This window comes from Rhamphochromis longiceps, linkage group LG23 (genome assembly GCF_057381845.1).
Source record: "Rhamphochromis longiceps isolate RC_006_pf linkage group LG23, R_longiceps_female_GT1.1, whole genome shotgun sequence".
Taxonomy (NCBI): Eukaryota; Metazoa; Chordata; class Actinopteri; order Cichliformes; family Cichlidae; genus Rhamphochromis; species Rhamphochromis longiceps.
Genome location: NC_140578.1, coordinates 10304300 through 10320566, shown reverse-complemented (window position 1 = coordinate 10320566; position 16267 = coordinate 10304300). Strand labels below are relative to the sequence as shown.

The 16267-nt window shown below is 43.3% G+C and overlaps 1 protein-coding gene across 5 annotated transcripts in view; it reads left to right on the top strand.

Annotated features, from left to right (window-relative positions):
• Positions 1–16267, top strand: part of nfia (nuclear factor I/A) — a 150466-nt gene that overhangs the window by 113770 nt on the left and 20429 nt on the right. For all 5 annotated transcript variants that reach the window (XM_085397595.1, XM_085397598.1, XM_085397596.1 and 2 more), the window contains exon 5: positions 12703–12820. In XM_085397595.1, coding sequence (XP_085253721.1) covers positions 12703–12820 — 118 coding nt within the window. The remainder of the gene's footprint in view (positions 1–12702; positions 12821–16267) is intronic.

Here is a 16267-nt window from a genome sequence, read left to right as displayed (position 1 = left end):
TCCTGCTGATGAACATAAGAACATGTTTAGGAGAGTGTGAATTGTGAGCTCAGCTTGCAGCACGAGGCTGAGCACCTGTGCATCAGAGAGCCAGGTGTTCACCGTATTCTATAACAATAATAGTAATAACAATAGTAATAACTGTTACTTAGTAACACCTTATAAGTAACTGATTACCAAAATCACTGTATGTATAATAACATCATAGATTAAAATGTGAACAACACAGACTCAAACATTATGTGTTTTAAAGATGGTGAGAGTCGACGCTGCAGGAGAGTGCACGAGCGGCCAGTCAGCTCAAGGCTCTGAAGCACCATCGATTAATCGAATTCTCAGATAAGAACTACTTCTGTGATAAATATTCAGAAGAGAAAAACACAGGTCTTGCAAAATGACTCTTTACACACCATATTAAAATAGAAAACATTTTCTTAAATGCAAACATAAATAAACCTCAAGTCTCTTATCAAAGGTCAATATAATCTGTATGAAACTGAAACCTAAAACGTGTACCTTTACTCTGTGTTCTTGGAAGGTTTGTGACACTGTTTCATCTCCTTGATGAGCCAGATTACATTTGGTTTGTATGTATGTATTGTGTGCATATGTGTGCAGTGAATGACCGAGTTTGTGTCTGTAAGCCTTTAAAGGAGAATGCGGTGTCTGCGAGCATATTGGCATTGTGACGTTTGTCCTGTGCTTTGATGCAAAGTGCCTGTGCTGCTGAGAAGACATGCTTTGATGGTGCGTCGTTAATTAATATTAATAATAACAATTCATCTGCAGGTTTTTCTCTGTGTAGAACAAACAGCGTTGGGCAGAGCAGCTACAAACTTCCTTTTCTTCCTCTGGTAGTTTGTCGATCAGCTGCTTTGATGAAGGACTCCCGCTCGCTGTTTCCCAGTAAAGGTTTTAATGGTGATCACAGGAACATATACTGCTTTGGGCTATACAAACAAAGTTTTTTTACTGTATTGTTGTGGCTCCGCCTCTTGTGCAAACAGACTCCGCCTCCGTGTTAAACTGTCCCAGCATCATCAGGACTGCGTGGGCTGAATGTGGTCAGACTTTTTATCCACACGCTGCTCCTAAATGTGTTTCTACTGCAGGTCTGTGAGTGCTGCAGAGCTGTGCATTAAACGAGGATTTCATATAATCGAGTTATCCGAATTACTCGATGAATCGTTGCAGCCCCAGTTGATATTAAAACTCTTCAGATCCAGGATCTGCTGCCAATCAGCAGCCGCTCCAACTCAACTCTAATTATGAGGAAATATGAGCGACAGGCGGGCGATCGAGAGACCGCAGGGTGGAGGAGAGAGAGGGGAGGGGTAAGATGGGTGTGCAATGGACAGAAAGGACAAGTGAGAGAGAGAGGCGGGGGGACATGACCTTTAAAAAGTGCCGACATGCAGGAGAGAGAGAGAGGGAGAGAGAGCGCAGTGGGATCTATATGAATCTGTCGATCGCCCACCGCTAACAATAGGCGATGTAAAGTGCCTGTCAGCACACACACAGACCCCCGATCAAAGAGCCATCGATCACACATACACACAGTTATCCCTGCTTGATCAGATACTCACATGCAGCTGCTATCTCACACTCACTTAATGACACTGAAATATAAGGCATTCTTTCAAATTAAAAGCATCAGTGAAGTCTGTTAAACTTTTTGTTCTCCAAGGGTAGCTTTGCATGATTCAAAGTTCTGAATAAGTCTCCTCAGCTATGTCCAAATCCAACTGAAACCCATGTACTCTGATTGGCCAGTATCTGGAAGGTTATTGAGGGTACAGAGCGCATAAGCACATGTACGAGTACGTGTTGGAGCCTGAATGGAGCCTGAACATCCTACATACAGCAGGAACATCATGATGTTGGTAAATAGTTTGCTCAGCAGGAAAAACCGAGGTTGGACTTAGTCTTTCAAGTACACAAACACATGTTGCTGCGTGCAGCGTGTCCCTGAAATGAGCTGTAATGTCAGGTAACGATTAAAATGACTGCAGCCTGCACAGACTCCTGTTCACACACTGGACTTCATTAAAGTGCGAGGGCTGTGGTTGTGATGCTTCACGGAAATACAGTTGTAGAAGAGTAACATGTTCCTTCACACAGAAACACGCAATTTATAGAATGATGGTACCTAGAACAGTGGTTTTTGGTGTTGCATTGCTGCTGATGTATTTGGCTTACCGTGTCTTCTTCAGGGTCTGTGTTTCTGCCCTGAAAGTGCCAAGTGGTGTTTTTTTAAGTGCCGTCCATTTTTTGATTTGATTGAGCAGCCATAGAACTATTTTGAGCTGATAGCGCCGTGAGTGCAGTGGTGTTCAGAAGATGTTTGCTCTGAGCACTTTGAGCTCAGGCTTATTGGAATTGTTCAGAAAATAGACGCTGAGAGCAAAAGTGAGGCAGCCTGTGGGCAGACCTTTGCAAATCATGCTGTAAACAACACCTCTATGCTGACAACACTGTCCTTTACTGTTCAGTGGTGCTGTACATTGTGGTCTTTAGTGTTGCTTTGGATGGTTGAGAAACTGAATTTTAAATTTCACGTGACACCTGTCAGCACATTCGGCAGGAGAACTAGCTCCTTCAGAACAGTAGATGATAGAAGAGAAGAGAAAAGGCCTTTACTGTCATTGTACATGTACAACGAAGTTGTGGGTGCTTCACACCGACTTTGCCGGAATAAAATATAAAGCGTATAAAAGAAATAAATAACAAAAATAAGAGAAAGGCACACAATAGAGGACAAAGTGCTCGGAAGCAGTGCAAAGAAAAAAAGGACTTCTTAGAGTCCATGTGTGAGTGTCCTGAGTGATGAGGGTTACTCAGCCTAGGACTGGGCGATATATCGAGTTTTTAAATATATCAATATATTTTTATACGAGATATGAGATGTGATAATATCGTTTATATCGATATAGTCTATGTTACGTTATAATTATACTTGTGGAACCGCAAGTTTGCCTCTTTCATCCACTTTTGTCTCTACGCAACGTTACTCTGCCTCGCCTCTCTCCTTCACTGAACACAACTCCTCCCCCTCCATCACTTCACCTGCAGGCAACGAGAAGATGGACACGGCAGCTATCAAAGAGGAGCTGGTCAGTAAAAAGAAAACATTTGGAGATTACCATTTTAGTGCTGTCAGCGTTACTCTCGTTAAAATGACCTTAACGCTGTAACTGCATTAATGTGGCAAATTAACGAGTTACCGCGGATCACCCTGTGTGTGGGGCTACACGGCGTAGTGTTTGTTAACAGTCTGAATGGCCCAGGGGAAGAAGCTGTTAGTGTGCGGAGGTGTGGGACCTGATCGACTAGTGGGTCAAGCAGGTGGTGGGCGGGGTGCGAGGGGTCACCTGTGATGGCCCTGGTTTACCTGAGATGATTTTTTTCTCTGGGCAGATGGAAGCAGCATCCTATCAGTGTTGAGATCATTATAATGCTCCTCAATATAAGCTGAGGTTAGACCATCAGCCCTGGCTACTATTTCGCTCCAGTTACTTTTACCATCGCCCTAAGGAAAGCGTTGCAATTTTACTCAATGTGAAGCTGAAACAAAAAATATGAAGGACAATGAGATTTTTCATTTTCATCCTTTAATTTTGAATTCTACCTCCAGATGTTCTTGTTTCACTCCATTATTTGCTTTTCATAGAAATAACTTTATTACTTTTACTTTTTCTTTTTTCCCTACTGACAAAGTTTTTCTATTCGGCTGTATTATAAATGAAGTCTCTCTCAGGCTGAATGAACATGTATTCACACACACACGCACACACACACACACACACACACACACACACACACACACACTATTCAAGTACATTAGCTTTTAACTGATAACCTGAAATGCCTATTGCGCGCACACACACACACACACACACACACACACACACTGTGGACTCTCCTGCACTCTAATCCATAAGTGATTCTTCCAGAGCCGCATCGCTGCAAATCTGCTGACCAACACAAAGCGCGCGCCTGCACACACACACACACACAGAGCGAAAGGGTGTGTGTGTTTGTGAATACATTTGTGTCTGTCTGAATGTGTCTGTGTGTGTAAGTATATGAATATATACTGTACTTATAGAGTGTGTGTGTGTGTGTGTGTGTGTGTGTGTGTGTGTGTGTGTGTGTGTGTGTGTGTGTGTGTGTGTGTGTGTTGCAGCAGCATTAAAGCAGCTCTGCTTTGCTGCCACAGACACTTTTCTTACTCCTCACTTTGCTCGCATTAGAAATATTAAATGTAGACAAAGCTGAAAAATGGTTTTCATCTCATCTCCTTTTATATTAATACAATACACACGTTATTCTCAGTACATCTCAGTACATTTTATTCATACAGCCAAAAGTTACACATTTGTGTGAGTGATTTCTGTAGAAAAATTTATCCAGCCTGATGAAACCTGTAAATGTCTCAGATTACAGTGGAACCTGAAGGAAGCGCTCCATCCTCAGGTTCCTCCGCAGTCGAAGCGAATTCGTGTAGAAGTTTCTGCTGATTTATGTTAACGTTCACCTCATGAGTCCGAACTCTACAGCTTTTTATGTTCTTCTTGATGAAGCTGTTGTCATAATTTCCTGTAGTTATATATTTGTGATGTTTTGAGCTCTCGGGGCCACCGTACGGTGGCCAAAGAATATATGTATGATGCTGAAGCAAACCTGGAAGGACACCTTTACTTCAGTGTAAAACTCAGCTGACGTCGGCAGATTCTTGCTGCGGCCCTCGTTCTCCTAAGCGTTCCCCTTTAAGAGCATAAAAAGAATTCATGCATTTCTTCATTCAAATAAGCAGCTGTGGGGGAGTGACAACAGGCGAACATCTGCATCATGCAGGATCAAATTCAGACTCCAGCATGTTTGGATGAGGTGGAAGATTACAGGAAGCAGAAATTACGATTTGCTGCCAAAGGTCACCTGATCACTTCAGTGTGTGTGTTATCAGGAGTATGTATTTCTTTCTTTTTTTCTTTTTCTTTTGCCTGTCCCGTTTGGATCTTTAGCCATCAGAATTGTTGTCTTAAGGCCAAGAAAGATGCCAAGTTGATTTACTTTACCGGGTGGATCATCATGGCCTTGCCATATTGGTCCATTTGATTGACCTTTATTATAATTATGTATTTATTTTATTTTCGTTTTTTAAAGACGGGACAGACATGACTGGCGGATAGGACAGAGAGAAAGAATGAAAGAAAGAGAGGGAGAGAAAGAAAAATAGAGGGGAGAAGAGATGGTGAGAAAGGGGGGAAGAAAAAAAAGAAGAACAAACAAAACACCTGGATCACCATGGAGATAAAAAAAAAAAAAAAAAAACCAGAAGAGAAAACGAACAACAAAGAGCAAAATAATAAAAACAACACCATCACAATAAACTAGCTAACAGTAGATAACAGTAGATGCAAAATATTACATGTTATTGTTTTTTTTGTTTTTGTTTTTTTTGTTTTTTTGTTTTTTAGTATGTATTTCAATGAAAGTGTTCCCGGTGGTAGGACATGGTGCAGAAGTAGCACTGGGAGTCTCCGTTTGATGCCAAAGAAAAGATAACAAACTTCTTCTGGTTCCTGCGTGCTGAAGGGGAAGTCTCAGGAGAACCTGAGACCAGGAAACCAGGAGCCTGAAGAAAATTTTAACATGTAATGTGACAGGCAGTGTGGAAAAACAGTGAGAATGAGGCACAGGAAAAAGGCAAAGTCCAAGAAACAGTCCAAAGATTAAAAACAAGGAAAGAACTCCGAACATGGCAATAGACAGAACCTTACTTGAAGCTTCACCTACATCACCATCACCCCACAGCACTCTTTGTGATTATATGAAGAATCATTTCTGGTGTGGTTCTTCTTTAAATGGAGTGAACACACACACACAAACACACACACACGCGGGGGTCTGCAGGGGTGACTGAAGCCTATAGCTCACCAGAAGATGAGATGTGGTTGTGGTGGAGGGGGGGCTGGTGGGGTATTGAACAGAGCGCGCACGCACACACACAGCGGGTGACCTTGGCGTTGTGCAGCCATTACACAATTCACTGGCAGGCCAATCGAATCTCTCTCTGTCGATCAATATCCTATTAAAGCAGCACACAAAGAGAGAGAGGCCGGCCGGGCGAGCGAGTGAGCGGGCAGGTTAGTGTAGCGGCCGCGGTCACATGTAATTGGTCACTTCAGTGTATTCCTGACTTCTCCTTCCTCTCTCTCGCTGCGATGTGTCATTAAACTCTCGCTCTCTCTTCCTGTCGTTCTTCCTCTGATCCTCCTCTTTCTTTTTTTTCTTTGCTCATATTCCTCCTCTCTTTCTTCCTCCCTCCGTCCTCTCCCTCGCAGTCTGTTTCTGCCGCTCTGTACAAACCTCACCTGAGCGAGACATTACAGCTGCGTTTATGAGGGCCATAAGTTTGTGGACAGTAACTTGTGTTTGTTGTGCTTGTTGAACTGACAACAGCGAGGCGTCCATCTGTCACCAGAATTCCTACCGGTCAAAATTTAACCAAAGCAGTGCTCCTCAGGAAATAAGAGCTGCTGGTTGCTGAGGAATGAGCATAAAATTGGGATCAGCATAAAATTGCTAGGTCTAGTTAATAGTTTTTTAAGGGTTATTTAATAGGAAAAAAAAATATTACTGTACTCATATACACATACCAGCTAATGTTAGCCTCAAGTTTCCTAAAAATCACACTTTCCCTCTGACAAACAGTTTGATTACATTCTTATATTGTATGAGAGTTTAATCACTAAGAGTCCAACAATGTTAGATCCACTTCAAAGACCATTTCATTATGACCATAACAGTAGCTAACAGAGGCCAACGGCAGCTTACCGAGGCTATTAACAGTTAACTAAAGCCCCTTTTCCATTAATACCTACTCGGATATACTCACCACGGATCGCCACTCGGGTCGACTGGTTTTCCATTACAATCTGGTACTACCTAACGTTCGTGGTTGTCGTCATAGCAACGCATCCAAGCATCCCGCAATGTAATTAATATACGACATGATTGCTACAAAAAAGGTGGACGTCAAGTAGGGCTGCACGATTAATCGTTAGAAAATCACGATCTCAATTCATACTTATGTGCGATCTCATTTCCAAATGACAACGATTCCATCCAAAAAATAAATAAATAGCCGGCGACGATTGTACCGCATTTTGATCCGGGACGTAATTTGCATGAAGACAAGCGCTCACTCTTCCTGCTCAACAAATGACAAGGGCAGAGCCTTATACCACGTGATACTGGATGCTAAAATTGGCAGGGAAAAAACAACGGAGAGCACGTCAGAGATGATGAAAAAGTGACAGGAGAAAATCCGTCCCGGTCAACCACCCAAACATCAATAACGGGAACCTTATACAGCGCTTCCCTATACCCGTCGAACTCCCGCAGGCACAAAGAAATTACGGAGGCTATCACTTATCACCTGACCAAAGATATGGCTCCCATCAACACTGTGCAAAATGAGAGATTTAGGAAAATGATCAACACCCTAGACAAACGCTACACAGTGCCGTCCCGCAACTATTTTTCTATTGTTGCACTACCTGCTCTATACACGCAGTGTCGAGCAACGGTGGAGACGGAATTTCAAGCAGTACAACATTTTGCGGCAACCACAAAATGTGAGACATTTGTTGTTTTTATGTTTGTTTATTGTTTTTATGTTCAGTCTCAACTGTTACGAAGTTGATGTGCAGTTAATAAGTGCAATAAATATTTTAATAATAAATATTTAAATAAATATTGGAAAAGAAAATCGTGAGAGAATCGTGATCTCAATTCTAAGCCAAAAAATCGTGATTCTCATTTTATGCAAAATCGTGCAGCCCTAATGTCAAGGCAAGAATATATCTGCTGCTCGGTCTGTGGCTTTTTGTCATACTCGGGGAACACGGCGTTGTTTTTTGTAACCGTTTCCTTCATTGGCGAGTTTCAAAAAAGGGTGGTTTTATTCTTGTCAACATGACGCTCTCATGACTCATCGAGTGACGCTACTGTCCAGCTAATCGGTGGCATGCAGTCTGATGATGTTACATTTTAGTACTGACTAAGAACCCTGGGCGAGCAGGTACTAAAAAAGTACTTGGTAACAGGTACTATAACCTAATGGAAAACCCTGATAACTGTTGTGAACCGTGCCAAGTCGATCCGAGTAGGTACTAATAGAAAAGGGGCTTAAGGCTAACACAAGCTAACAGTACCTAACTAAGGCTAACTACAGCTAACTTAAGGCTAAGGGTAGCTAAATAAATGAGGACACTTCTCACCCTGCATTGACAGCTGAGGTAAACAGTGGACTAACAGCGTTCCACAGAAAATTCTCGGGGAGATCCGTCTAGGTGCGGCTGTTATGGGGTAAACTCAAAATGTTTTTGATCTCTGTTAGCTGACATGTTAGCATGTTTGTCCTACAGAAGCTAACATATCTAGAATTATGCACTTGAATTGGGCAGTGTAAGAAAACGGAACTCGGTTGACTGCAATCTGTAATCTACTGACATCTAGTGGTGAAAAATGTTACACACTGAAAGTTTAAGATTTGAAAGGTAATTCAAGCATGATTGTGTATGGCAATCTGTTAAATTACTGCAGGTGAAGGGACTTCTCAAACCTGGTTTCTTTACATATTAGATTTAAAATGCTGATATTTGTGTTAAAATAATACGATCTCTACATTTTCATAGTCAGGGGATCTTTTTAAGTGAATCGATTAAACAATGGGTGTTCCAGTTATTAATTGTGCCTAGCAAACTGGCACGTGGGTGTAGCACAGGCTGTAAAAGGAGCTGCAGCTCACTCTGAGTCTCTTTGATGTTTTTAGACACTTGTAACCAGCTCTCTCACACACACTCACACACACACACAGATGCATGAGTGGAGTGCCAGCAGTGCACCTTGGCACTGAAACAGATTTCATGAAAACACACACACACACAAACTTCCTGCCAGTGTGTCAGGAGAGTTGATATTAGACGTAAGGATGTTGGGGATTACAGCTGATATGATGGCTTCACACACACACAGTGCAAACACACAAACACTCAAATAGATAAGAAGGCAGATGACCCACTTGGCACCTTCTCGTACCTTCGTCTGTCTCACTATCGCGCTCTCTCACTCACACACACACACACACACACACACACACACACACACACACACACACACACACACACACACAGGATGAAAGATGAATAAACCTGGAGGCCTGCATGCTTCAGACTCCTCCTCCTCCCTCCCCTGCCCTCTGCCACACACACCTGGTGGTGTGCCAGCAGCAGATGGGCACCGTGGCACAAATGACACAAAGATGTTTGACAATTTTAATAATAATCACAATAATAATCATAATAATGAAAGTGTGAATTGGAACAATAAAACAAAGGGAACAGCTGTAAGCGATCAAAGAGGTGCCTTTGCGAGTTCTCACAGAAACACGATGAAGATGTGCTTTAAAGGGGGGTTACAGTAGTAACCACTGTATGGCGAGTGACCTGAAAGCATCATTAATACAGCGAAGTTGAGCCGAAGCTCCAGCTGGCAGATGTCCAGACAGCAGAGCACCGGCCCCCGGCATTCAAATGCAAGAAGTAAACACAGAGCAGCTTCATTACTGCCAGAAATCTAATCAGCAAGGATACAAATCAACCAGGAGCAGCTGCAGAGTGCTGCCAGCGCCCTCCACAGGCTGCACACGTCAGTGCAGCAGTGCCTCTCAGACAGAGCCCATCAACACCATGTTTCAGCTGTCATCTCATTTATGATTAACCATTAACATCTCAGAGGTTCACCCACAGCCTCAGTGAGCACATGCAGCAGATTATCCATGATTGGCTGCTTTTATATCCTTATCTCTTTTTATTCTAGAAAAAATCAGCTTTTCACTGAATTTCCCAGAGGAATTATTAAAGTTCTATTTTTATTCTTAATATTAGATGGTACACCATACTTTGTGTCTACTGATTATCTTTATTTTTACCACTTTGGACAGTTTCAGTTCAGTTCAGCTTTATTTATATTGCACCAACAACAGTCGCCTCACGGCACTTCATATCGTAGGGTAAATATCCTACAATGATACAGAGAAACCCCAACAACAGACAACCCCCTATAAGCAAGCTTGGGAGACAGCTGGAAGGAAAAACTCCCTTTTAACAGGAAAAAACCTGGCGGAGCCAGGCTCAGTGAGGGGCGGCCATCTGAGAGACCAGTTAGATTTACTACTATCACAAGGGCTTATCCATTATTTTTAACAGTTTATGCAACTAGTAAAGGAGTCTAGGACTTGCTTATGATGGCTGTTTTAACATCAATGATTGTTGGCGATCTCCATGTTACCATGGAGATGTTTAAAATGTCTAAACATGAGTTAGCTTAGTGAGCGCGAAGCTTCAGAAAGCAAGTGAACAAAGTGGCGTACGATATAACATGTTCTCAAGGTTTTCAGCAAGACTGCGATAACGAAAATAATCGAGTCTATAGGGGAGTTTGGGATTTGCAGTGCATTATGGGATGAGTAGTTCCTTCACAGTTAAGTCACTCTCCACACGGTAGCTTTGCCTTTTTCAACTCAAGACTGGCTTCACTGAAAGCTTCACACTCTTTATGAGTTTGTAAAACCTCAGAGGAGAAGTGAACAAGAAGTTTCCGTCCAAAACTGGAGTCATAAAAAAGTGGACTGCAATTATTAAATTACAGGGTAAGTTTACTTGTCCTCAGACGTAAAAACACAGAACAGGTCGACTGTTCGTTACGAGCCGTGGCAGTCACAGGAAACTTGTACGTTCTTTATTTTTCAGTTTTTAAATTATCTTTGTTTTTACTTCCTGCTCCTGTGGGAAAGGAGTTTAAAACGTCCACACACGAATGACCAACTCTCTGTGTGTGTATATGTGTGGGTGTGTGTGTGTGTGTGCATGTGTGCGTGTCTCAGGTCAGCCCTATCTCTACAGGGCAGAGAGAGAGAGAGTGATAGATAGGTGGAGCGAGATCACGGTGCTGAGCTCAGCAGAAAACTCCCCACCAGGTCCTGTCAGTCCTCCCCCTCCCTCCTCCTTCTCCTTTCATCCCATCACACCATCATGCTATCTGTCAATAAAACGATGAAGAGTAGGGATGAGGGTGTGGGGGGGGGCTGGAGGCGAGGGGGTAGATGGATGTCCGGTTTTGAAGCTGATTGCTGCCTTTGTTCAGCAGGATTTTCAAATTGAAGCATTTGACAACAAAGAGCCGGATCGCTCCCTCGCTCCCTCCCTCCCTGCTTTAACACGGAGAGCCTCGCAGGGCTTTGTGGAAGAGCTTCTGTCCCCCGAGAATAGGATGGGGGGGGGGCAGCAGAACATGAACACATCAGAGAGGAAGAGGGCCACAGCTTGTTGTTGTTGGTAGATGCTAATGTTGCGTGCTAACTGCTCTCATATACAATGATGACATAAACTCCTGTTGTGAGCTAATATTGAATATGTAAACAGAGACAAGCGGTGCTCGGCTGCTCGTCAGGCTGTTTGTTGGGAGCAGTGGCTTCAGAGTCTCATTTATAAAAGCGACTCATTTTTGTCTTTTTTTAAGGAGGGCAGTAATTTTATCACCTCCTGAGCCAATTCATCCGCCCGCCAGATTAGTCCTGACGATCCTCTGACTGTCAGAGGAGACGTTAACAGCTCTGAGCTGAACAGAGTCCCACTACTGCACACACAGGTGGGGCAATTTTAAATGCATACACCTGTGCACTTACTGGAGTGTTTAACGAGGAGCTAAACAACAACACCTGTCCGCACACAATCCCTGCATCATGCGCTTCAGGGTGAGCTCAGAAAACGTTCTCTGGAAGCTGCAGGAGGATCATATGTCGAAGCTAATCTGCTGGTTCTGCTCGGCCAGAAAATCCCAGTGACTGATGCAAACACACAGTCACTCAGAATTTCTCCTTAAAATATTCTCCCAGGTTATTGGTGCTTTAACGTGGAGTTAATCAGGCTGTTCAATCAGTTGTGTTTTTGAAACGCAGGAATATTCACACGAGACATCTAGCAGGACGATAAGTGAAACTTATTTTCAAGGTCTGTCCCTCTCTTGTCCTTCACCTCCATCGGCACCATCTCTCCGTCACTTTACAGTTTTTGTTTTAGAAGTGCAGATTTAGCACAGAGGTTTCTGTTGGTCTAGTTTCCAGGGGAGAGGAGGTCCAGGATATAGCCTAACCCCGTCACTGGAAGAATGTGATAAAACTTATGTTATGCTTGTGGCGTGACGGGCGGTCAGATGTCCAGTGACGCGTTGTGTTGCAGCATCTCTTCAGGCAGGAGGAAACACATTTAATAAGAGTCAACCTTTACTTTTTAAATGTGCACTTTGGATGATTAGAAGCTTTAGCCTTCTTTTCTCGTGTGCAGCAGCTTTATGAGACAGTAACTGCTGCCGCAGCAGGCTTTCATTGGAGTGTCCGTACTCCCATGAAGTCTCCTTCACTGCTGGAAGTTTCTTGTCACCTTTAAGGAAACCTGAAAGTGTCAGTGAGGAGCTTTCACAGCTTGTCCTCCTGATTTTTATCAACATGTTTAATGCACCTTGTTCAGCCTCCAGGTGTGTGTGTGTGTGTGTGTGTGTGTGTGTGTTCACTGGTTATATAAAAATGTCACCGTATCCGTACTGACACTCTCTGTCTGTCTGTCCGTCCATCAGCGCCCATCGCAGCCGGCACCGGGCCAAACTTCTCGCTGGCCGACCTCGACAGCTCCTCCTACTACAGCATGAGCCCAGGAGCCATGAGGAGACCACTGCCCAGTACCTCCTCCTCCAGGTACACACCAGCACACTCAGCACCTCCTCCTGTTGTTCATGTGACTATTTATCAGTTTTAATGACTGCAGTCAATCAATCGATTGACTAAGGTCAAAGTGTTTCTAAACTCTAAACAATGATCCAATAAGTGCTTTTGTAAAATAGAAGAAGTAGAAAACTGATTCTATAATATTTCATGGAGCACCTGTAATAAAATAAATGGGACGCAGAGTCTGTGCATTGACTCGCAGCACCTGCGCCCTGTTTAAATAACCTTTGTTGAGCTGTCAGCGGACAGAATGGTGAGGCGTCAGTGCTGAGTGTAAGCGCCACCTAGTGGCCCGTGGACTGACCTTTCAGCGATGCTGGAGAAGTCGCTTCATCATTGGCCGATGTTCCCAAACCAGAACTCGAGATGGCTTCATTTCGTTTTTTACTTCCAAACATTCAAATCCAGATGGTTTATGTTCCAGCCGTACAGTGCTCAGAGGACGCACAAACAACAAAGAGTTGGTTGGATTTGTGAAATGAAATGACTGCAATGGACAGATGCAAGGATGACGACGGTCACACCCTCGTGCAGTGCACTGGATGGATGCTGTATCACAGACACGATAGGACAGCTGTCAGTATTTCACTAACTCACCTGCAGGGTGTGTAGAGTGTAGAGGCTACGGCAGCTTTGGTCTGTGCATGAACACTAACTGTTTGTTCCTAATGTGGCTTAATGTATGTTAGAGCACACACACACACACACACAGCTGATTGGTTCTGATCTGACCCCCTAAAACAGCCCTTAGAACACATGTGTCAAAGTCAAGGCCCGCGGGCCACATCCGGCCCGGCGTAAATTTATATCTGGCCCGCGAGATCATTTTATATAGATATATTATTATTGTTATGCATGGCCCGGCGATAGGAGGTGCTAATAATATACAAACAACAGATCCCATAATGCAGCGCTGCAGCCTCCTTGCCGAACGCTAGGCTATTTGGGAACATTCCCGCGTCAATCAAGTCAAACTTCTGTTATTGCGAAGCTAGCCGCTCACAATGGTGGAGAGAAAAGTTGACTCTGAAAGCAGAGCCTTTCAGCGCCAGTGGGTGACTGAATATATGTTTACAGACATTGCTAGTAAACCCGTGTGTCTTATTAGTGTTGCTAATGTGGCTGTAATTAAGGAATTTAATTTAAGACGGCACTACGAGACAAAACATCAGGATAAGCTGAAAAACCTAAATGCAGAGAAGAAACTACAGAAAGTAGAAGAGCTAAAGAAGAATCTGACATTTCAGCAGACTTGTTTTCACCAGAGCAAAATCACAAAGTGAAGCTGTTGTGAAAGCAAGTTTTATTGTAGCAGTGGAGATAGCCAAATCAGCCCGGTACCACTGTAAAGAGCTGCATGATGAAGGTGTGCGACGTCTTGTGTCCAGACAAAATGCAGATTTTGGCAAATGTGAGCCTGAGGAGAAATACGATTGCTGATGGGGTTTGTGAGATGGCCACTGATTTAAGAACACAGTTGTGTGAAAAAAGCAGAAACTTTATCGCATACTCTCTTGCTGTGGATGAAAGTATAGACATGATGGACATTGCACAGCTGGCCATCTTCATCCGTGGAGAGGAAATATTGAACATTAAATCGATGCACGGGACAATGACAGGAAAAGACATTTTTTAAAACGTATGTCAAAGTGTAACAAACTTGTTGGACTTACAACAGATGGAGCGCCGGTGTTGTGCGGTGAAAAAAGCGGACTAGTCAGCAGGATGCGAGTAAAGATGCAGGAGGAGAACTGCACTGGTGGGTTAACAGCATATCACTGCATCACACACCAGGAAAGGCTGTGTGGTAAAATGGAGCATGTAATGATCACCGTAACGCAAACCGTAAATTTTATCCAAGCTAAAGGTTTAAATTACCGTCAATTTCAGTCTTTTATGTGGGAAATAGATTCAGAGTTTGCCGACATGCCATCATACAGAGGTCCTTTGGCTGAGTTGGGGAAAAGTTCTCAATAGAGTTTTTGAGCTCAGCAAGGAAACCTGTCAATTCATGGACATGACATGTATGATGCGGTGAAGGCATTTCAAGTGAAGCTGTCACAAATGCACCAGTGCAACTTGCCTCACTTTCCCTGTTGCCAAGTAATGTTGAACCAAATCAGCGCACTTTGCTGAACTGCACCTGTGCAGATTCAGATGGAGCTGCAGTGTAATGATACACTCAAGGGAAAGTACGACACTGAATGGCCCGCACAGTTTATTAGTTCCACTCCTGAAGCAATGCTCCGTCTACATGCGGCTCCAACCTTGTGTTTGCTTTCATTTATTTTTTTCTGGGGTTTTGGCAGCATGTTCATATTTCTAACTTGCATAATTTTGACAGGATATATTTTTATGAAGAGCAAAATATTTAAAGTTAAAGTTTATTTTTTTAAGTTTATTTAATCTGGAATAACATTCCTGTCTGTTTTTATTCATATTTGTTTAAAAAACATTGTTTTAGTGTGTTCAATAAATGTTTATCTTGTTTGGCCTGCGACCTAAAGTGTGCCTTGAGTTTTGGCCCCCTGTGCAATTGAGTTTGACACCCCTGCCTTAGAAGGTACTCACAACTCACTGATATCCTCACAGTGATGGTTTAAACTCAAATGATTATACAAACACACTCTCTCACTCACACACACACACACACACACACTCTCTCACACACATATGCTTGCAGGGTTTGCCCTGACCTCTTCTCTTAAATCGATGCGGTCGCAAAAGTCGTCTGTCTGCTGAAATACCTGCCCTGCAGCGCACACGCACGCACGCACGCACACACAGTTAGCTGAGTGTGTGTGTGTGTGTCCTCTGTCTTCTACACCCTCTCCCCCTCTCTCTTCTCTGACTCCAAACACATCTCCAGAGACCTCCCACACACACACATTACCACACACACACACACACACACACACAGAGATCGCTGTGAGGCAGTGAAGCAGATCCATATGGAAATATTTAAGTCTTTACTAATGTCAAAGACCCTCCATTCATACAAACACATCTCAGTGTACAGGCAGAACACACACACACACACACACACACACACACACTGTTAATGTTTTAACTTCCTGTTAAACAAACAGATCTGGCCAGTGAGGTGTAAACCTGCTGTCTGTGAGTCGTTGCTCTCATTTCTCAGGCTTAAACCTTAAAGTAAAGCAAACAGAAAATGTGTGAAATGCATAAATAACTGCACAAGTACACAAAGACTACAGCTGGGTTTGGAGGGTAAAGGAGGACATGTAAATTTATGTCTTACAGAAAGGTATGAAAACAAATGAGCACTGGACTCCAGTGAAAGCAAAAATGGCCTCCATGGAAAAGTTCAAGGAAAACACCACTGCTAGCCAAGAAGATCACAAAAGCAAACTGCAAACAAACATCTGGATGATCTCCGAGACTTCTGGGAAA